This window comes from Oryx dammah, unplaced genomic scaffold (assembly GCF_014754425.2).
Source record: "Oryx dammah isolate SB20612 unplaced genomic scaffold, SCBI_Odam_1.1 HiC_scaffold_29, whole genome shotgun sequence".
NCBI lineage: Eukaryota > Metazoa > Chordata > Mammalia > Artiodactyla > Bovidae > Oryx > Oryx dammah.
Genome location: NW_024070213.1, coordinates 32,586,316 through 32,610,784, shown reverse-complemented (window position 1 = coordinate 32,610,784; position 24,469 = coordinate 32,586,316). Strand labels below are relative to the sequence as shown.

General features: G+C 34.7%; 1 protein-coding gene across 4 annotated transcripts in view; it reads left to right on the top strand.

The window, feature by feature from the left end:
* Positions 1-24,469, top strand: part of SOX5 (SRY-box transcription factor 5) — a 1,158,063-nt gene that overhangs the window by 729,360 nt on the left and 404,234 nt on the right. For 3 of the 4 annotated variants that reach the window (XM_040235353.1, XM_040235352.1, XM_040235351.1), the window contains one exon: positions 23,489-23,615. In XM_040235353.1, the coding sequence (XP_040091287.1) occupies positions 23,490-23,615 (126 nt within the window). In that variant the 5' untranslated portion in view covers position 23,489. Of the gene's footprint in view, positions 1-23,488; positions 23,721-24,469 lie in introns of all 4 variants that reach the window. The other variant, XM_040235354.1, reaches the window with a different exon arrangement.

Sequence of the window (24,469 nt, the reverse complement as noted above, 5' to 3'; positions counted from 1 at the left end):
GTTCTTACTAGTTTTTTGTTTTTTTTTTTTAACTCTTGTCATAGCTAGATTTTTCAGGTTAAAAATCATCCTTTAGGATATAGCCTTATGGTCCTCAGATAGTCATAAAAAAATTCTTGGTATGAATCTAAGCTAAACTCTTGAGTTTCTTATAGTGCTAGTATATCAAGTCCAGTGATACAGTATGCGTCTGTCCCACATTGGTTCTTTACAATAAAAGTCCAGTTTTGTTTTGTTTTTGATCTGAAATTCTTAAGTTCTACTATAGAATGGGGAAATTGTTTATGTGAACAGAAATTTTTAATGAAACTTTTGGAATGACTGAATCTTTATAATAACATGTCCTACTCTCCTTTATCTTAAGAGGATTCAGTTTACCCTTAAGAAGGGGTGGAAGGAATCTATTTGATGTAAGCTGTTTGGAAATAAATTTCTTGCAGCAAAAACCATATTCTGAATTCTTAGCAATGGAGAATTGGTACATTGGTGATTGGAAGACTGCTAGCCTCGCTCTTGGGTCACCCAATAGTGACTTCTTTAAACTTAGTTTGAAAGTAAAATTATTTGAAAGTGCAGAATGCTGCAGTACCGATAGTAGAACTCAAATAGTCACTTTTCCCTCAAGATGCAGAAATCTTAGTCTTGCACAGTAAGTTTTAAATCTATTTTTTTAATTCAAAAATAAAAAAAGTTGGCTGTATAGGTATATTAAAATAACTTTTGGCTCTTTAACATAGGTCCAAATATATTAAACACAGATGGTTTCTCATAGCTAATTAGATTGTGTCTTACCCTAACCTTAACTGTGCTTTACAACTAAGTGATTTAAATTATATTTAGTTCAAGTCAGCTCAATTCTAAATAATAGTAATAATAAATAACATTATTTATACATGTAATATGTTTTGTACAATGCTCCATCCTTTTAGATGTACTCATTTATTTCTCAAAATACGTAACTAGAATTTCCTATAGTGAAAAAATGAAGACTAAAGAGGATAAGTAACGTGGTCAAGATCATAGAGCTAGGACATAGCATAACTAAGACTCAGCCCAGATTTTATCTAATCAAAGCTCATGTTCTGAAATATTGCCCTCAAACCTCCATTCTGATTTATCACAAACTGTGCTAGATCTTATATTCGATTAAAAAATGAGTCATAGTGTTTGTAATTCAAAGAGCTTACAATTCAAAGTGAGTAATTCACAAAACAACTTATGAAAATGAAAATCCAAAATAAGTGAACTTATGTTCATTTTGGTTAAAAAGTTTCTTCTGAATGAAAAGTCCATTAGATGGATCTCAGTATTGGAGATACCAGAAAAGGTCAGTTTTCATTCCAGTCCCAAAGGCAATGCCCAACGAATGTTCAAACAATTGCACTCATTTCACACGCTACCAAAGTAATGCTCAAAATTCTCCAAGCTACGCTTTAACAGTGAACCTAGAACTGAGAACTTCCAGATGTTCAAGCTGGATTTAGAAAAGGCAGAGGAACTAGAAATCAAATTTCCAACATCCATTGGATCATGGAAAAAGGAAGAGAATTTCAGAAAAACATCTTACTTCTGCTTCATTAACTATGCTAACACCTTTGGCTGTGTGGATCAAAACAAACTGTGGAAAATTCTTAAAGAGATGGAAATACCAGACCATCTTACCTTTCTCCTGAGAAATCTGTATGTAGATCAAGAAGCAACAGTTAGAACCGGACATGGAAAAACAGACTGGTTCCAAATTGGAAAAGGAGTACATCAAGGCTTTATATTGTCACCCTGCTTATTTAACTTATATGCAGAGTACATCCTGCGAAATGCTGAGCTGGATGAAGCACAAGCTGGAATCAAGACTGCCAGGAAAAATATCAGTAACCTCAGATATGCAGATGACACCAACATTATGGCAGAAAACAAAGAAGAACTAAAGAGGTTCTTGATGAAAGTGAAAGAGGAGAATGAAAAAGCTGGCTTTAAACTCAACATTCACAAAACAAAATATGGCATCTGGTTCCATCACTTCATGGCAAATAGATGAGGAAACAGTGGAAACAGTGACAGACTTTATTTTGGGGGGCTCCAAAATCATGCAGATGGCAACTGCAGCCATGAAGTTAAAAGATACTTGCTCCTTGGAAGAAAAGCTATGACCAACCTAGACAACATATTAAAAAGCAGAGACATTACTTGACTGGCAAAGGTCCGTCTAGTCAAAGCTATGGTTTTTCCAGTAGTCATGTATGGGTGTAAGAGTTGAACCATAAAGAAATCTGACCACTGAAGAATTGATGCTTTTGAACTGTGGTGTTGAAGAAGATTCCTGAGAGTCCCTTGGACTGCAAGGAGTTCAAACCAGTCCATCCTAAAGGAAATCAGCCCTAAATATTCATTGGAAGGACTGATGCTGAAGTTGAAGCTCCATTACTTTGGCCACCTGATGGGAAGAACTGATTCACAGGAAAAGACTCTGATGCTGGGCAAGATTGAAGGCAGGAGGAGAAGGGACTACAGAGGATGAGATGGTTGAATGGCATCATCAACTCAATGGGCATGAGTTTGAGCACACTCTGGGAGTTGGGATGGACAGGGAAACCTGGCGTACTGCAGTCCATGGGGTCACAAAGAGTTGGACACAACTGAGCGATTGAACTGTACTGAGTATTGAAGATAAAGACAGAAATGTGAGATTTTTGTATTTAAATCTAGAATTCTCAAGCGGATCACTTAGTGTAATAAAAAGTTGTTCTAAATTTGGACAAAGATAAAAATGAATAGATGTGAAGTATAAAGACAGGTTTTAAAAACAACTCTATTAATGATAATCATAATTGATTATTAAATATCTTCATTCTTGAGAATTAATAATTTCCTATGATTTACTGTTTTTATTACATAGTTTGAAGTTGTCATTACAACCTCAGTGTCTGTGCTTCTTCCCTCTATTTAATTTTATTTTCTATACCATTATATTCTACATTATTTTAAAAAAATAAAAATTGAAATATCTGCTTCTAGATATACTTAAAGGAAATTCTGAGTTCTAAGTTGGTTTAAAGTTGCTTGTTTGGTCAAATCAGTATTTATTTAGCTAAACCTAAGTTGAATTGTGGAGAAGGAAATGGCACCCCACTCCAGTACTCTTGCCTGGAAAATCCCATGGACAGGGGAGCCTGGTGGGCTGCAGTCCATGGGGTTGGCTAAGAGTTGGACATGACTGAGCAACTTCACTTTCACTTTTCACTTTCATGCATTGGAGAAGGAAATGGCAACCCACTCCAGTGTTCTTGCCTGGTGAATCCCAGGGACAGGCGAGCCTGGTGGGCTGCCGTCTATGGGGTCGCACAGAGTTGGACACGACTGAAGCGACTTAGCAGCGGCAGCAAGTTGAATTGACCTAAATTAATTCAAACCGCTAAACATATTGAATATATCATGGAATATTAATAATTGAGGATCATGTGTTACTTTTATATTAGTGGAAACAAACTACTAATAAAAAGTTTTTAGCAATCAGCTTATCCATTCTGCCCCCCCTCTGTAATTTTTTAAAAGACTGCATCATATAGTTAGCACCAACAATAGTTGATTTCATAGGAAATGAAATTATTCTGAACTGAGGATGGAAGAAACACATATTTTAACAATTAATGATAATTATTTTGGAGATTGTTCCACAAATTATTTACAAAGCTTGCGAGTCCTTTAGAAGTTTCCTCAGATAAACTGGAGCTTAAGTTGCCTTCCCAAAGTTTCACTTATATGAACAAGACTGAAATTTTGGATCACACTGTTCCAGACTGAACTATCTTGGCAATATGATAACACGTATTATCTTTTCTAAGCATTTAAATGGAGAAATCAGTAAGATTCAAAGTAAGAAATTGATAACCTAACCCTGGGAACATATCCTGGGAGAACAGGATATCATCTGCCCTATGTATACATTAGGAATGAGCTGTGATTCTGTTTACTTTTAGAACAGTCATTAAATAATTGCTTATCATGGTTCCAAGAAAATAGCATTGCAAAGAAAGTGCTAATAAATAAATAAATAACCTAATGAAAAAATGGAGAAGAAAAAAGATTTACTTGGTATGGGTCTAAGAACAGTGTTCAATAAAAGCTTGCATTCCAATAAAAACAACACAAACTATAAATGTATTTCTAGTTCTTTGGAGAAAAAAATCAGTTTTAAAGTATACATTTGTATTTATTCATAAAAAAATGTTCCATAATGAAAATGTGATAATAATTAGATGAGGTCTAGCTCAAAATTCTAGTTCAGCCACTTTCTAAATGCAAGACTTTTATCAACTAAAGTAACAGCTCTCAGTCAGTTTCTACAGGTAAAATGGAGGCCATAATATCTGTTTTGTAGACTTTTAAAAAATTAATTGAGATATAATTTACACTGTCCCATTTAGTGTACAGTTTGGTGATATCTGGTATGTTCACAGTTATTCAGTTATCACAACTTAGTTGTAGAGTATTTTCATCATTTGAAAATCCATCTTGTACCCATTAGCAGTGACTCTCCATTCTCCTCCATCTCCACTATACCCCTATCCTAGAAAACTACTGATCTACTTTCCTTATAAATAGATTTGCTTACTCTTGATATTTCATGCAAATACAAACATACCATATGTGTCTTTTTAAAATTTATTATTGGAATATAGTTGATTTGCAATGTTAGTTTCAGGTGTACAGAAAAGTGTATCAGTTATACATATACATATATGCATTCTTTATTTAGATTTTTTTGCCATGTGGGCCATTACAGAGCATTGAGTAGAGTATATTTGTCTTTTTTTAAACTGGCTTCTTTCACTTAGCATAATGTTTCCAAGGTTCATTCATGATGTAGCATGTATCACTACTTCATTCCTTTATATTACCAAATAATGTTTCACCGTATGCATATGCCAAATAATGTTTCATCATATAGATATGCCAGATTTTGTTTTTCCAGTCATTAATTGGCAATATCGGCAATAGTTCTATTTGGGTGCCATTATGAATAATACCGCTGTGCACATTTTATGTGCGAGTTTTTATGTGTAGGTATTTTCATTTCTCTTGGGTATATACCTAGGACGTGAATTTCTGAGTCATGTTCTTAGTCTATACTTAACCTTTTAGAAATTGCCGAACTTTTCCAAAGATATCACACAATTTTGTATTCCTGCGAACAACCTATGGTAATTCCCATGTATTCACATTCTCTCCAACAGTTATTATTGTCTGTCTTCTTAATTTTAGGCATCTTAATGAATTATTAGAAGTATTATTGTGGTTTTGGTATGTGTTCACCTAATGGCTAATAATTTTAACCATGTTATGTGTTTACTGATCATTTGTACATCATCTTAGATGAAATGCCTAGTCAGATCTTTCATCCATTTAAAAAATGAATTACATGTCCTTTTATTGCAAGAATTGCTTAATAGTTCTTTCCGTATTTACTTATACACACATGAATTGTTAGAATTCTTTATACATTTATTCTAGATACAGCTCCCTTATCAGATATAAAATTTTCTCCCATTCCTTGGGCTGTCTTTTCACTTTCTTCCTATTGTCATGTCCAGCACAAAAGTTTCTAATTTTGAGGAAGTACAATTAATCTATTTTTTTTCTCTTGTCTCTTATGCTTTGGTATCAGATCTAAGAAATCATTGCCTAACTTGAGGCCGTGAAGTTTTTTTCCTGTGTTTTCTTCTAATAGGTTTATGATTTTAACTCTTATATTTAAGTCTGTAGTTAAATAGAGAGCTGTTATGATGACCAGAAAATGTATATTTAAAGCATTTAGCAGTGACTGGTACATATCAGTGCACTATTAGTGAGTCATCCAATACCTCTCTGAAATGAAAGTGAATAAATATGTCCTAGAAAGTATCTTATTTCCCACTCATAGTGTTACTGTTCTTACTGCTTTTTGCAATGATATGCGGTGGTACTAGTGGTAAAGAAACTACCTGCCAGTGCAGGAGACATAAGAGACATGAGTTCGATCCCTGGATTAGGAAGATCCCATGGAAGAGGGCACGGCAACCCACTCCAGTACTCTTGCCTGGACAATCCCCATGGACAGAGGAGCCTGGTGGGCTGCAGTCCATGGGGTCACAAAGAGTCAGACATGACTGAGCGACTAATACACAACGCCCAGATCTCCCTCATTGGAAGCAGATTCTTTACCATCTGAGCCACCAGGGAAGCCCATATAACGACTGTACATTATCTTAAATAACACTTCCATAGAGATTTGAATCATTATAAATTTTTATCAATAAGTTATTTATAGTAATTAGAATGCAAAAAGATGGAAGGAAAAAGAGCAAGCTTGAGCAGATTAAGGTTCTGTTGCTCGTTTAGGTAAAAGTTTGTAAACATGAAGACATGTTACAATATAATCAAAATATTCTTTTGGAAAACGTATTGAATTTGAGGAAATTTAGTTTATATGTGATAATCATTTAAATTACTTTTAATTTTCTTAAAATGTCACAGAGTTGTGCTATCTTTTGTGGTTTGGTTTTTCCTTTTTAAAGTAATATGTTAGTGTGTGTTGTGAATAGCTGATAGATGATCTGCAAATGTTTCTGGAGAGTTTAGTAAGTATATTAAAGAAAGGCAAGCTGAGAAGTTCATGATGGTAAAGAAGTGAATTTTTAAAACATTGCTCCCTCTTACAATGGAGTATATAATTTTTTCTTTGTACCCCACTTTCTTCTGAACGACTATTCTTCTGCCATTATGACAGTGAAGGTGTTGTTTTTGATACACTTGAATATGCTCAGCTTGTTTTCTTAAGAACCCAATATTCATTAGAAAGGGATTATTTAGTTATTTCTGGAAATAGACTACCACATGAAGCAAGTTGGTATACTCATGGCTATTTCTCTAGTACCTACCCCAGCCATGGATGTGGCAAGAGATGGGCTCTGGAAGCAACTGTAGTTCAAAACTCTAAAAATTATGTTTTGTATTCTGAATATACATTTCATGTTAAATATAAAAGTATACAGATTGGTGAAGGAATCACAGTTTACCTCATATAAAAAAGGATAATCCTTTTAGATCATTAACAGAGCTGTGTGAAGAAGCCTTGCACTAAAGCTGCAGCAGTCTTTGGATAAATAGAGGATTTAATAACATTCAAATATTTGTCCCAACCTCAGAGGACATCCTGAGATAGAACTAACTTTGCAGATGATACAGCTCTCTCTCTTTGGGTTCTGGTGGCTCTTGCCCAGGGATTTCCTTGGCCTTTTAATGTGTTTCTCTGACTCTTGAACTACTGCAGTTAACAGTAGCTCTGAGTGAGATTTGGCTTTAGTCCTTTCTAAATAATGTCAGCATCGTATGTAGGAATGAGAAATCTGAAAATAGGAAATGCATATTTAAATCTCTGGAAAATCTGCCCCATGGTTTGATGTTCTTAGACATGTGAGAGCCAGGGTTTGAAAGGATTAATTAGCTCAGTCTAAATGTCTTTCAAACTTCAGAAGCATTTCTCACAGTTGTTACACTCTTGAGTGTTCCCGTAGCCGATCCCCTTCATATTCTAAGGAAACCCATTCTTTAAAATGTAAGATACATACCTTTGACTTCAGCATTTATTTTATCTCAAATACACTATGCTATCTTTTAAAGGAGTGTGTCATTTTCTAGAGTCTTTAGAAGAAATAACTATCTTGCAATTAAAAACAGTTGATAGTATTTTGGTAAAAAAGAATCCAAAACAAGTAAGTTTATATAGCTATTAAAAATGTTTTCAGAGAACTGTGTGTGGATGGTTTCATGGAGTGAAAACTAGTATTTTAAGAAGTCTTTAAATGATCATGCCTCCATAAACGTGCCATCAGCAAAAACACAACAACAAAAAAGCAAAGCAAAAAAAAAAAAAAAAAAGAGAGAAAGAAGGCTGGGGAGGATTCTGTCCCCTTTGGAACACAAAGGTCTTTCAGTTGTGGGTGATTGGAATGGGGGTGTTTGGGTAGTGGAAAAAAATGTTCTAGCATGTGGTAATGAGGTTAAAAAAAAAAAAAAACAGCAATGGATGATTACTTTTCTCCATCAAGGCTCCTTTATCCTCATAAGCTCAGACAGTGGTCAACATGTTAGACACCCCTCCCTGTTTTATCCATCCCTTAACTGTGTTCTTTGACAGGACTGGTTTATACAGCTGGGCCTTTGTTCAGCTTTGAGGGAAATACTACATAACAGCATAATATATGGCAGAACACCTATAAAGTGGTAGATGGTAAACACGCTGATCCTATGCAGGATTCCACCTTGAAAGTCTGCTTTTATTTGATTAGTTTTTCTTTTAGGGATTTGTAAAGTGAACACCTTTAAAACTTTTGTGTTTTTTGTAATGAAGATTTTATGGTGATATAGGAAAATTGATTGTGTTAATCAGTAAAATTTCTTACCAGGTATAATTTTAATAAAGAAAACTGAAAGTCGCTCACCTATCTTACTGACTAAAATTTTAGTCTATAATTAAGACATTTCTATTATAGAGACATAGTATTTTAAGGAACATTTAACATGGTATACACTTAGCCATAGAATTGACTGAAAAGAGAAAGCAAATAGGAAAAGGTATTGATTTCAAAAAGTTTATCTATATAACATACTCTAAATTTGTTTTTTTAAAGACAGAATTTGTTAGTGACATTAGTGTTAGCCCAATTTTTAATCTACTGTAAACCTTATACTGGAAACTTCTTGTGTCTTTATACTAGTCATACCTTTATAAGAGTTTGATGAATTTCTTCTCTATAGTGTATGCTGTATCTTTTGAATTCTTATTTCAGAGGCAGGAAACTGGTAGCCTTTACGTTCCTACTGAATAGTTTGTACCCATTTACAGAAAAGAGCTAACATTCCAAAGTCATCCACAGTGGCAGTATGAATCATACTTTTAAAGCATTTTTTCCCCCTAAAAACAACAGGGAATGTGCTAAAACCAGAAAGATTAATGGGGGGAGAAGATAAACAGTTAAGATGTAAAATGAGTTTAGAGGTCAAGCTAGAAAAATAAGAAAGCTTATGGATTTAATTCATATTCATCCAAGCAAAGAAGCTTTGGCATGAAAGGGACCAATGAAGAGGCTTGGAATTCTTAGAGCATCAGCCATAGCTGCATCCTGCTGTTTTGGAGTTTGGGTTGATAGATGCTCAGCATCTTTGGCACTGCACCCTTCCCTTTGGACTTGTCTTGATTATTACGCCAAATTCTTCATTTTGCCTGGAAGTTCAGAAAACTTGTCTTTGCCTAGTATGCCTCTCTCTCACATCAGAAGCTGTTGTTGTAGGAAAGATTTGTGCACTATATATGTGTTCTTTGCTGTCCCTTTTGAATATAATATAAATATTTTCCACTTTACTCATTTTTTTCAACAGCTGTTATAGAAACAGGCTGAAGTCAAGTCTGTATGGGGTATGGAAAAGACAGTGAGTCCTCTTAATTGACCAGAATTGAGCAGAATCACATAAACTTTTTCTTGTTATTTGGATTCCAACGAGGGTAGAGGTCATAATATTTTTCTTCATTGGACTTCTTAGACAGTCATTCTCAACAAATCTGATGCTGATATTCAGTATTACTTTTAGCTATGAGCCTCCTTTCTCATCTCTGCTAGGGGAAAAAAAAAAATCTCACATCATTCTCTAGAGGTTTGCTTTTGAAGGCTTAACTTGCTTGATTTCACAATGACCTTTGAAAACAAAAGAAATTAAAACTAGACTGGTTACTTAATTATTTTTGTCATCATTATTAGATCCTATATAAATTAAACATGCCACAGATTTTATTTCAAGATGTACACCATGCTAAGAATAAGTCACTTTTGATTATAGAATAATTTGCTATTTATTTAGATTTAGCCAGTAATGTGAGAAGAGAGAGCAAGAGTTGGGTGGATACTGTTAAGAGGAAGCTCAAATAAGGAGACAGAGAGGGAAGCTCAAATTTGGAAAAAAAAATATATATCCTTGTGATTCTGCTGTAGAGAGATTCTCCTGGGAGAGTCAAAATGACCAAGTCATTAAAATAAGTGACATGTTTTTTTTACAGAGGTGTCAATATCATTAAGCCTAAATAGATGTTCCTTCCTACTTCAAATCAAATTGATTTTTTATTTTTGATATGTGCACCTTACCTAGCCAGTTATCTTCATAAATGAAAAACTGTATTCTTCTACTGTGGCTAACATAGATAAAGTGAATAGGTTATTGCACACATGTATATGTGTATGTACACACACATATATGTACATGTGAACATATGTAGACACATGTACATATACATGTTTACCTCCTCATGAGGTAAACGTGAAAACAATCGACCGGCATTATTTTAGTGATCAATAGTTAAGAGATTAGTACTACTCCCTGTAGTAGTAATACTTAGAAATAGTTTCCTTTTGGCTTTTTTCTTTATTTTTATGAGTTAACAAATTGGAAGGAGTTTGTTTATATTTCTTTATTTTTTTCCTTCAAAATACATACAACTTTTAACCAAATAGTTTTGAATTCTATAGCAAGTAAAAATTGTTAGCATATGTTATGATTAAATTAACATGGTCCTGTCTCATCGTTAAAGAGGTTCCATTTGAAAAACAAAAGAAAAGAGTATTAATGTCAGTTAATATCAGTAAACATCTTTCCTCTCTTCCTCTTTCTTCTTCTCTCTCTCTTTTTCTCTCTGTCTCTGTCTCTCTCTCACACATACACAGGGTTGCTTAAATACACGAGACACAGACTTCTCTACAAGGTCAAGGATGGAACAATAGGAATTGAATTAATCCCTGTTTCACAGCAGTTGTTCTGATAGAGAGCAAAAGAGATTGCCCTTCTCAGGTATTCTACAGACAGCTTTTATATTGAGAATGGATATACATCTCCATGTTATTTTTCCAGTATTCTGTCCAGCTAAGTACAACCTGAAATTTATACATGTGGCAACCATGTGTCTCAGAAAAATTCAACAGGCTTCTGATTTTTTAGACTTTCCTTATTTCTTTAACTCAAAGCACACAATTACTTGTTGAACAATCTGTCTCAACTTTTGATTTAAAAAATGGTACTTTTTTTGTTGTGTTACTTCTTCTTAATGAGAGTTTTACAATGTGTGTAGGAAGAGATAATTTTTGTTAATCCCTAGATTTCCCCGTTCACTCCTCTGTCTGTCCCAGGAATGGATCGTGTGGCTACTTAGTGCTCAGCTTTCAGACTCATAAGGAGCCGAGCATCTGGGGAAACTCAGGAGGTGAGCACTTTCACGCTGACTCAGAGACCAGCCGTGTGACTCCAGTCTGGCGCTGTCACGCCTGGTTATGGAAAGGCAAGAACAATGCCTCCCTTGAGAAAGAGGAAAAAAAGTCTAGTGCAGTCACAATTTTGATGTAAAATTTAAATCATCCCTCCACATCCTGTGGACTTAGAGCTGTCAGAAAGGCAAAACTCATGCTCAAATGGAAAAAAGCTTTTTATTTCCTTAAAAAGTATACCCTTTCTAACTCTAATAACAAGTTTCAGAACCACAAATCTTAATGCTAGATTATTCCAAATAATTTTTAAATAATCAGAACAAAAAGACTTTATTTTTTAAACTGTAGGTAGCTGAAAGTTAAACATTATTTTTCTGTTTGTTTCTGATTAATGACAAATGTACAACAATACACAAATTTAAAAAATCACAACAAATTAGTACTTTTCTTTCATACTCATTAATTTGGTCATTTTACCTACAATGTAAAAGAAATTTCTCTTCAACATTTAAAGGTCTTAGTCATTTTCTATCCTGTTTTAAGCAGATTGGCTGAAATTTAGTGTATCTGATGATTAAAAAGAATCTGATCAAATGTTTAATAGCTCAGATATAGGTGTTACTATTTTTGAGATAAGGAAACAGAATTTTAGCAATTATTGAATTTAAGTCTAACTTTGGGCTTTTTAAAGTACAGAATTCTTATTACCATATTCTTGTGCTATAAATGACAAATTTTTTGATAATTTTTTAAAGAATCTAGAATTCTATAAGAGCATTTACTTTCTCTTGTCTTTATGAAAGTAACTGTACCTCAGATCCATAAAAGTTCACCTTACTAATTTCTTTCAGTCTTAAACAGACTTACACTGAACTCTGTTTTTTCTAAGTATGAGAACATTATAGAATGATTAGAAAGAGAGTTTAAATTTAATGCTCTATATATTTATCAGGAATACTTTTGTTTTAAGCACTTAATTTTAAAATAGCACAATTAAAGCATAATATGGTGTTTTGGCCCCAGAGCCCAACTATTACATTACTCATGTAAATCAGTCTTCCGTTTAGAAAATTTTCTTGAGGTCTTCATCTAATAATGTATGGTCTAACTTTGGAGTCAGTTTTTAGTAATTACAATTAGTAAGACCATAAAAGAAAGTAGGAAAGGAATCAAACTTTGAGTTCTGAATCATTGTAGCCTGGAATTTTTCTATCACAAACTGTTATTAAGTGTTTACCTTTGGTATTTGTCTCTCTTGTTTAGAATACAAAAACAAATGTACATTTTAAAGTTTATTTTCCTACAAACTTCAGGTCCATCTATTCAGTTCTGAAATATACTTGTCCAACTAGTAAAGAACTCATTTCTTTCAGATACTGACAAGAATTAAGTTCTGTTTCTGAGTCCTCTCTTTCTAACTTCTGATGCATACTATTTTTCTCTTTCTTTTCCACACTTCCCTCAGAAATCTCTCTACCTCTTCATTTTTTTTCTCTTCTTATCCTTTCCTTTTTCTCTGACTGGACAGGCTGGGAAAAGTTATTCAGTAAGAGAGAGATGCTAGTAAAGAGAAGGCAGAAAGGTGGTGAGACAGTTCAGAGTGGTCCTCTTCTTATCAACGAGAAGGGATAGCATAAGGAGCTTCTTTGTCTCAATACAGAGAGCATCTCAGGACCAAACATATGACAAGGTAAACATGGGAATCCACTTTGGTCACTTTAAAAGTTCTTTGTGACTATGACATTTTTCATTAACACAGTTTTAAATACAGATTAAACTTTTGTAACATTTATTAAATTTTTTGTAAATTCAAATTATATTTTATAACAGAATAAATTTATTCTTAAGTAGCAGTAACTCAAAAATTGCTTTTGATTTTAGATTTCAGTGCTGTGGTAAATTTTGTTTGAAAATACTGGTAGAAATGAGTTTCTGGTGACATGTATAGTAAAGATTACAAGGGAATCTAGACTCTGTGTCATCTGTTTTTATATTTTTGTGAAATCTGTATATCTCCTTCTGTTTATCGTGTATGCTAGGACCTGATGAACTTGTCCATGCTTCTAAATAACAATGTAATAAATATGTTCTTTGTACATGGGCAGCAATGGGTAGAGAACATAGATTGGACTGTTCTGTAAGAGAAACTGATGGCAAAGAGGATTTATAGAAAAGAAAAATGTAAACATTTGAAAGACTACATATTTATCACAAATACCTTTTCTATCTAAAAGACTTTTAAATATTATTAATATATATGACATACTTGGTTACAGACTTTATATAGAATTTACAGAGTATACACAAAGCTGACTCTAAACCTAGTAGGAAAACGAAGATGTTCAACACATGCAAGGGGGAAAAAAGAATACACCATAAGATATGAAGAACAGTAGTTGAGATTTATAGGTAGAAAGTATGAAACTGACCTTTCTCTTTAATGAAATGACATGCTAAGTTTGTGTAAATCTATGTTTATAAAGAGTGTTAGTATTTTCATTGGTAAGTGGACAGGAGTCAAAACCTGTCCATTCAATGTCTATGTTGATTCCCTAGGTGGAATAGTTAACCATTCTATTGAGAAAAAAAAAAAAAATCTTTGAAAAACAATGGAGGTTAATTTCTTATCTTGAATAACCTTCTCACAACAAGCTTAGTTACAAAAGCAACAAGACAAGTAAAGGCAAATATCCTGAACAAGTAGTTTAATTAGTAGAAAAACTTGGCATAACTTCTAGAAAAATAGTACTAATATAATCTTTGGATATGAACAATTACCAATTTTTATTGTATTTGTAATATTCCATGTTTGTTATTCCCTTAAAAGAGGATTCATCCTTTCAGATATTTCAGTTGTTTTTGAAATGTTTTCTGCCTACCATACTTAAAATTTAACTTGAGAAAATGGATATGAAAAGGGAATATTTAGGAGATGAATCAATGGAAGTTTTAAATTACATAGATGTCATGGTCCAGAATTTTTAGAGTTCATACTCAGAATGTTTAGTTTTGTAGAATTGTTTAGAGAATAACTACATTTCTTTGCATATAACTTGATTTCTCTTTATTTGTCTTCTGTGCTCTATCCTTTTCATACACTGGTCTCCCAAAGTTGGATGGAGTGCAAAATTTAGATTTTCTCCCCCTCCCACTGCTCTATTTTCTGTTTTTCTCTTGGAGAGACAGCTTTGCTCTTGCACTGCTGTTTATTATAGTGTGAAGACAGAGTAGTGTAACAAACGATAATTAACCATTTTTATGACTCAGTTTTATTTTTTATAGACCAAAACTCTTAAGAATACCAAATCAGAACATTGTGGAAGAAATCAATGACAAATAATTACAAGTATTGGTCAATGCTCTACCTGTGTTTAAAAGATTACAGTGACTTAGTTACTTCCACAGAAGTAACTTTAGTTACATAGAAGTCCTCCATTTTCTGATAATCTGCTATTTCTTTTTAAAATTCTCCAGTCAACAAAGATTTATTTCTAAAATGAATTTAATATTTTCCTCCAAGCTGGCCTTCTTTCTAAAATATATATTTTTCTTATTAGCAGTATCATTCTGTAAATCATCATCAAGGAATCTGTTTATCTTTGAATTATCTCACCCCATCTTTCCCCTTCTCTGGTTTCCACCCTCACCCTTCTATCAGTTGCTGGTTTTTGAAGGACTTCCTTCCTAGAATATAATTTTGATTATGTTATTGTGTAGCTCAGCAGTCATCTCCAGTTTCCTTCTACCTCTAGTATCAATCTCACATTTGGTGCAGCTGTTCACACTTGTTAGAATCTAACCTGAATCATTATCATCTGGTCCCTGCCTTTCACCTTTATCTGCTTTTACTCCTCGTAGAATATTCCGCTTGAACCAAACCGTTCTACTCACTATCACGTATCATTCTGTGTATTTCTTTAATCTGCTGATGTCATTTCTCCTATCTACAATCTCCTCTTCTCTGTGTCTAGTTACACCTGATCTATCCTTCATTGCCTTGTTGAGTTCCTCTGATTTGTAGGAAGCATTCCCTGATTATTTTAAGCAGGGTGTGCATGCCTGCTAAGTTGCTTCAGTTGTCTCTGACTCTTTGTGACCCCATGGACTGTAGCCCACCAAACTCCTCTGTCTATGGGGTTCTCCAGGCAAGAATACTAGAGTGGGTTGTCACACCCTCCTCCAAGGAATCTTCCCAACCCAGTGATCAGACCCAAACATCTCCTGCGTTGCAGGCAGATTCTTTACCATTGAACCACCAAGGAAGCCCTTAAGCAGGACAGTATCCCTCTAGTATCTGTTGTCCATGCTACTGCTAAGTCGCTTCAGTCGTGTCCGACTCTGTGCGACCCCGTAGACGGCAGCCCACCAGGCTCCACCGTCCCTGGGACTCCAGGCAAGAACACTGGAGTGGGTTGCCATTTCCTTCTCCAATGCATGAAAGTGAAAAGTGAAAGTGAAGTCACTCAGTCGTGTCTGACTTCGAGACCCCATGGACTGCAGCCTACCAGGCTCCTCTGTCTGTAGGGTTTTCCAGGCAAGAGTACTGGAGTGGGTTGCCATTGCCTTCTTCTATCCTCCATAGTACTCATATTTATAAAAATCATTTACCTTAAATTATTCTTTCTTGATTTCTTAATGATGTTGCTATCTGTAGACACATGATAGTCTTTCCATAAATGTGTTTCTGTGAATGAATGAATGAATTACTGAATATATGTCTTCTATTTTCATCTACACTGTACTTCTTTAAAAATAAACCAGAAGCGTCTTTGTATCTAAGTTACCTGTTTCCTCTGTAACACAAAGGTAACGCCTAGCACGAAATAGACACTCTGACCATTCATTTACACATATAAAAATACAATGAGTGACAACTGTGTGCTAGGAATTATGTGGTTATATGATTAAATGTAACTCATTTAATATAGCAGATTATATTATTTAGGGAAAAAGTACAGAACAATTTGGAAAGATTTTTGTTCAGCTTGGAAAAATCACATGAAATGATCATCAGTAGACCTGTGGTTTGTTTTAAGTGGTCTACTAACAAGAGTTGATGATACTGTCTGAGGTGGGGAAAAGTCATTTCATCCTTGGTGGTTGGGGCAGGTTTTAATAAGAGTTGGGATTTTAATTTGTTCTTTCTAGATTTTTAAAAATATTTTTATACATAACTGCAAACCTTAAAAGAAATAATATTATCATTCTAAAAGAATAACCAGTAGAAGGCACTGCTTCCTAGGACTTCATCTCTGAATTAACTAGTCAAAGGTTAAAATGTTTAGAGAAAAACAGAAACTTAAGGGTAACTATTATACACAGAAAGCACTTCCCAATCTGAGTCTTCCATTTTGTACTTGGTCTGTATACAAATTTCTTTGACTTTGTACATATCGTTTTCTAGAATAATTGCAGCAAAGAACATTTGCTAAGCAGATGAGTTAAATTTAAAGCAGTAAGTAGATGAGATTCTTCAGTAACAGACCTATTAATAATTAACGCTGTAGCATTTTTTATAAAGTTACTTCACTTTTATAGTATTTTACTTATTGCATTTTAAAAAGAACTATAGGGGTTTTTTTTTCACAAGTACTTAAAACCTAAATAAACAGGTTTACCAAATCCTCTACATAGAATTATTAAAAAGAAATTCAGTGTTATCACTGAGCTGGATTTCTTTTTTTCTGACATTAGAGCATTTTCTAAGCCTACACGTCCTGTAAGACTGAATCTTACAACCGTCTACAGTTAGAGAATAATAAGATAGTTTCTGGTTTTCAGTAGTAGACTTCATTAAACACACATTGATTGAGAGACGACTATATTCAGGAAGGATTTTAAGTCCTGAGTAAGTAGTTGTGGAAAGTAGCTGTGGACAAAACTAAAGTCTTCCTTCTTCAATCTTACAGTGGGGAAGACATATAAACAAAGAAAATAATTAAAATACCACAGGTGATAAATGCTTGGAAGTGATGTTGGAGCAGAAAACTAAATGAGATGAAGGAACAAGAAAGTGTGTATTGGATGAAACTAGAGCCGATTATACAGAGTGAAGTAAGCCAGAAAAAAATACACCAATACAGTATACTAACACATATATATGGAATTTAGAAAAATGGTAATGATGACCCTGTATGCGAGACAGCAAAAGAGACACAAATGTGTAGAGCGGACTTTTGGACTCTGAGGGAGAGGGAGAGGGTGGGATGATTTGGGAGAATGGCATTGAAACATGTATACTATCATGTAAGAAACGAATCGCCATTCTATGTCCAATGCAGGATACAGGATGCTTGGGGCTGGTGCACGGGGATGACCCAGAGAGATGTTATGGGGTGGGAGGTGGGAGGGGGGTTCATGTTTGGGAACACCTGTACACCCGTGGTGGATTCATGTCAATGTATGGCAAAACCAATACAGTTTTGTAAAGTAAAATAAAGTAAAAATGAAAGTGAAAGTGAAGTCACTCAGTCGTGTCCGACTCTTTGCGACCCCATGGACTGTAGCCTACCAGGCTCCTCTGTCCATGAGATTCTCCAGGCAAGAATACTGGAGTGGGTTGCCATTTCTTTCTCCAGGGGATCTTCCCAACCCAGGGATTAAACCCAGGTCTCCTGTATTGGAGTCATGCTTTAACCTCTGAGCCACAATAAATAAATAAATAAATAAATAAATAAAAAGTTTGGACAAATGATTAAAAAAAAAGTGTGTAAATGGGTTAGGAGGACTTCAGATTGAGAAAATCCCTAGTGTGAAAAAATATATTTCAAATAGTGGTGAATTAGTTTTCTGTGGCTTTTGTAACAAATTATCAGAAGTTTAGTGACTTAAACTATACAAATGTATTCACTTAACGTTTCTAGAGGTCAGAAGTTTTATAGTCAAGGTGTTGGCAAAGCCCATTCTTTCTAGAGGTTCTGGGGGAAATCTGTTTCACGGCCTTTTATAGCTTTTTAGAGTATGTTCTCCGGCTTGTGATTACATAGTCCATTTTGAAAGTCCCACATAGTATCTTCCTATCACTCTCTCTGACTCTGATGCTCCTGCCTCCCTCCCTTATAAGGACCTTTATGATTACTTTGGTTACACTCACAATATCCAGAATAATCTCCTTATCCCAAGTCCTTAATTATATCTACAAAGTCCCTTTTGCCTTGTAAGGTAACATATTCACTGGTTTCAGAGATTAGAGTTTGGGCATCTTGGGTGGGAGGTATTATTCTGACTTGCACAAATAACAAATACCACCTGTTAACTGCACATTAGAATCACCTGAAAGTCTTAGAAATTTCTGATAAGCTATGTGCATTCCAAAACCAATAACATCAGAATATCTGGCAGTGAGACTCAGGCAGCAGTAGTTTTTAAACCTCTCCATGTAAATCACTGCAGACAGTAATTACAGCCATGAAATTAAAAGACACTTACTCCTTGAAAGGAAAGTTTTGACCAACCTAGATAGCATATTAAAAAGCAGAGATATTACTTTGTCAACAAAAGTCCTTCTAGTCAAGGTTATGGTTTTTCCAGTGGTCAGGTATGGATGTGAGAGTTGGACTATAAAGAAAGCTGAGTGCCGAAGAATTGATGCTTTTGAACTGTGGTGTTGGAAAAGACTCTTGAGAGTCCCATGGATTGCAAGGAGATCTAACCAGTCCATCCTAAAGGAAGTCAGTCCTGAATCTTCATTGGAAGGACTGATGTTGAAGCTGAAACTCCAGTACTTTGGCCACCTGATGCGAAGAGCTGACTCATTTGAAAAGACCCTGATGCTGGGGAAGATTGAGGGCAGGAGGAGAAGGGGACGACAAAGGATGAGATGGTTGGATGGCATCACCGACTCAATGGACATGGGTTTGGGTAAACTCGAGGAATTGGTGATGGACAGAGAGGCCTGGCATGCTGCGGTTCATGGGGTCACAAATAGTCGGACACAACTGAGCAACTGAACTGAACTGATGTAATTCCAATGTGTATTCAAAATTGAGAATGTGAGTTTGAGCAAACTGGAAGATAGTGAAGGAGAGGGAAGCCTGGCATGCCGCAGTCCATGGGGTCGCAAAGAAATGGACACAACTTGGCAACTGAACAACAAACACTTCATAAATTTTTTAAAGCAGAAACCCTGAATTGCATTTTTTAATTCCCATTAGATAAGAGTCTTATGCATAGTAAGCAGTGATTAAAGGGTTGTTGATGATATAAAGATTCCTTTCTGTCCTAGAATTGGATATCACTTCTTTGAAGAAGATTTTCTTGTCCACACACAAAATGAGTTAAAGACTGCTTTATAAGCTATAATAGTCATTGTTATAGTTATAAATGAACTGTATAGTTATAAACTAACTCCAGAAGTTAATATTACACTAGATTGTAATTGTTAGTCTCATGTCACTTTCTTTGAAGTCTGAGTTTTGTTCCTTGTCCATCTCGCACTTACCACAGGAATGACAAAAAGCATCTCTGAATGGATATAGTAGAGCGTGCCCCAGCCTAGATCCTCAAGTTGTTCTAAGGTGTTCTTGCTCTGTAACATAGATGTGCAGTGTGAGCTGCAGGAATTGGAACCCTACATTTCCCAGATAGACAATACATGGAAATTTTCAATGCCTCCTTAATGCTTTTTTCAAAATTGAGACTTTCATCTATCCAAAATGAAACCCTTTGGTAGATGAAAAAAAAATCAAGAATTTAATGGTATTGGCTATTTTGTTATCAATAGTTTTAGAAGTGCAAAAGTCAAACATAGATAATGCAACCAACAGATTATTAGCTCTTAACACAATTTATGTATTTCATTTTGCTTCTCATTTTCTAGCCTATTACTCAACTATAACCATAGTTATTATTATTCTAGTAATTTAAAACATCTTTAAGAAATCTTTTACCTGAGCTACATAACATACTCTTATAAGTCCAACACATTTAAGAACATTCTATAAGTCTCTAAGAATGGAATTGAAATAAACCTAAAATATATAATATTTTAGAATCAGTTGATTTTTAGCACCATGACTCCTTGGTATTTTAGACCTTATAATTTTTTCTCCATAACATGATATGTATATGGAGAGACTGTTTATCCAATTAGGTGTAAAAATAGTTTAGATATTGAAAGAACTGAAAGTTTTACAAATAGCAGTATCTTAACTATCTACCTTATATACCTTTAATCTACTTTAAGACTTTTAATTTTCAGTCATTATTAATAATGATATTAATAAAGTAGAAGTCGGCAGAATAGTAATGCCTTCTGAAAGTCATAAAATTGTATTAACTAGCCAGCTGGCTATTAAATAAGCCATCTGATTTGGTTTTCTTTTTGATAACCCAGGAACTGACTCTTGCCAAAAGCCTGAAATTTTCAGACAGCTAAGAAACTGACTGTATTTAAGACTGAGGTAGGCAGCAAAATACCAGTTTGTTAATTCCAGCAAGAATAGTAATCCCACACAGACCATAAATAATATGGTTTGTGTAATAAATGAATAAAATTGTAGTCAAGTTTCATGTGAAACCAAGAAATAATTAAACGTCTCTTTATTGATTTAATGTGATAAATCACTTCTCAAAGACTTTGTGTCTTTAAGTATGTTCTGTCACCTCATTCTCTTTATGGGAATCAGAAGTTTGCTTGGACACAGGGAGCTCAAATTCCGTGCTTTGTGACAACCTAGAGGTGGGAGGTGGGAGGGAGTTTCGAGAGGGAAAGAGCTGCATATCCCTATGACTGATTCATGTTGATGTATGGCAGAAACCAATATAATATTGTAAAGCAATTATCTTTCAATTAAAAAAATGATTTTTTTAAAAAAAAGCAGTTTACCAGGAGAGCATGGAAACAAAACAGTAGGAGTTAAATATCTCTAGTGTTGAGTTATTATATAAAGTTTAATCTGTCAGTTTGGGAATAGATAAAGTGTTACCAATGAGACTAAGGGCTTCCCTGATAGCTCAGTTGGTAAAGAATCCACCTGCAATGCAGGAAAAATGGGTTTGATTCCTAGATCGGGAAGGTCCTCTGGAGAAGGGATAGACTGCTCACTCCAGTATTCTTGTGCTTCCCCTGTCGCTTAGCTGGTAAAGAATTTTCCTGCAATGCGGGAGACCTGGGTTTGATCCCTGGGTTGGGAAGATCCCATGAAGGGAAAGGCTACCCACTCTAGTATTCTGGCTTGGAGAATTCCATGGATTGTATAGTCCATGGGGTCACAGAGTCAGACACGACTGAATGACTTTCACTTCACCACTTCTAATGAGACTCAGTCTTTTCTGTTAATCCCAGGCCCTTGCTCTTTCTCCATACTTAGAGTATACTTGGGGTAAACCTTAGCAATGAGATCAGAAATAGTTAAAGATCCCTGAAATGCGCTGGCCCAGTCTGTTTCTCCTTTAAACAGTGCTTGGTAACCAATACTATTTCCTTTCTTTTCTGTGTTCTTCTGCTGATCAAGACTTCTGCTAATAACATTTTTTCTTTAACACTTGATAACACATTTGATCAGTTTATTGTCAAGTATGACTAACCAGGGAACATTTCTCTATTGGAGACTGTATATCCAATGTTGATTTTACAGTTTAACTCTTAGAATGCAATCTGCTGTCATTTTTTAGTTTTTGTTGTTGTTGCTGTTGTTTTTGTGTTTTTGAGGGTGGTGGGTCACACTGTAGTTTTAAAGGTAGTGAAATAAACAGCAGTATTTTTTATTGAGTGTCTACTCTGAGCAAAATGCTCTGTAAGTCATTTTTCATGTGGAACATAGTTCATTCTCAAAGTATTATAGGTGGATATTACATCTCACTTTAAAGATGAGTAAACTGAAATAGAGATTAAAGTAAGTCTCACAGCTAGTAAGTAGCAGAATCAGTGTTTTATTTTGTTTGTCTGATTCCACAGCCTTTATTTTTTTTCTACTCTGCTATTATATCTTCACAGAATATATCCAGCATTTAAATACATTTGTCTTTCAAAACTTCTAACACTAAGAACAGCATCACTTAACAGAGATTAGACCCTCTCATTTGGTAGTACATTTTAAATTTAAAAATCAGTGATATATATGAATGAAGTGATGTGGTAGTTAGTTCATACTTTCTTGTCTCCTGTATCAGTGGTATAGAATAAGAATGGATGATTTTGTAAACACTCTTTGTTGAACAAAAATTAGAGTGTTTTTCAAGGTCAAATCAAGTTGTAAATATCAGACATTTTTTTAATTAAAAAATTTAACTCTATTCTGCTTCCATGAAAAATTTAATGAAAAGAAAATATGTCTTATGTTTCACTAAACATATTTGCCATTTATTTTTAACCTCTGATAACATTCTCAATCAGACTCAAGTACAAAAAAAAATCTAAGTGTATTGTCATATAGGCATTAGCTTGTCAAAACAAAACATGTTTATTTATTTTTTCTTTGCTTAGGTATTCTAAGGAAGAAATAAGTCTGAGAATCTACAGCTAAATATTTCATGAAACTGTGGAAATAAAATTGAAATATTTTTTATATTCTTATCATTTTTTTAACTACCTACAAATTTTATATTAGAACTAAAAGCCAAAATTGGGTGATTTGGGGATATGAGAGAGAAAAGTCTTTAAATATTTGAGGATTAACAGTGATTGTAAAATTTCTTCAATTCTTAATAAGCTTTAAACAAATATCAAACTTTTTGTTCTGTGACCTGAGGTTTGCCAATAACCAATATTCCTACATTTTACAATAATCTTACTTTTAAGGCAGTTTTTTTAATGACAGTCATTCATTTACTTTGTTTATTTTTTGGTGAAAAAATTTTTAGTTATTTCCCTTCTTTTAACTGCCAACAGGATTTGCTATTCATGGATGTTCTGTCTTCAATAAGGTCTATCAACGTGTAAAATGAGATGGGTATTTTTCTTTCCTTTAAAATGGAATGGTCTTTCATTATGCAGTGTTCTTAGGTGAATTCTCTTGTTTAAGAAGCCAGAATACAAGAGAGTGCTATATTAGTGTATTATTCTCACAACAAACAAGCACTGTTCTGCTGCTACCTGCTTGGCCATTGTTTCTGATTGTGTGTGCTTTGCAGTGGTATTTGGATGGTTTCCTGCTCTCTGCCAGCACAAAAAGGCATTTCTGTTACAATGGCCCCTAACCACACAATGACGGCATTAAGGATTTATGTGGAGGTTTCATTACTTTCTCCTCTTTTGTTCCTTCCAGGATGTCTTCCAAGCGACCAGCCTCTCCGTATGGGGAAGCAGATGGAGAGGTAGCCATGGTGACAAGCAGACAGAAAGTGGAAGAAGAGGAGAGTGACGGGCTCCCAGCCTTTCACCTTCCCTTGCATGTGAGTTTTCCCAACAAGCCTCACTCTGAGGAATTTCAGCCAGTTTCTCTGCTGACGCAAGAGACTTGTGGCCATAGGACTCCCACTTCTCAGCACAACACAATGGTAGGTTTCTCGTGGTCTGTTGTGCCTACACTCACTTTGTGACCAATCTGCTCCTCTAGTAGTTTGGCTTCAGTCCTGTGCTTTGTAATTATCATCTACTTAATAGTCACCCACAAGATTCACTCCTAACATCTTAGAATTCTTTACAAGTACATTGATTCCAGCAGGGAGTATACTTAAACTGTTTTTGTTTTGTTTTGTTTTTGTTTTTCAAGAATTCTGCTTTTGAGACACTCCCAACTTAATTAGTGGAAAAACATAATCTAAGAATAATATTAACACATTTAAAATTAGTCCTCAAGAAAGTTAGATGATATCTTTATATTTCTAATAAAGAGTAATAAAACTCTAATAGTTTTTCCAGAAAGAGCTATAGCATTGTTTGAGCATTTCCACCATGATAAATCAGTTTTTTTTTTTTTTCAACTTTTGCTTCCCTCAGATTGGGTGCCAATATTTCTTACAGTATTGAGAATATTACAGAAGTGCATGTTTCATAGAGACAATACATTTCTGCTGTAACTGCACTAATTCCTAACTCAGTTCCATTCACTCTGTTGCTTTGATAATTCAGTAATTCCCTTGTACATCCTATTCTAGAATTTGAAGCTCTGGATAATTTATCTGGCCCCTGCTCCTGGGGGCTGGATCACCACAGAAGATTAGGAAACCATGATTTCACAGATGAGAGGGAGAAGACAGCATAGTATCTTTGGCTGAAGCTTAAACAGAAGACCCACACACAAATA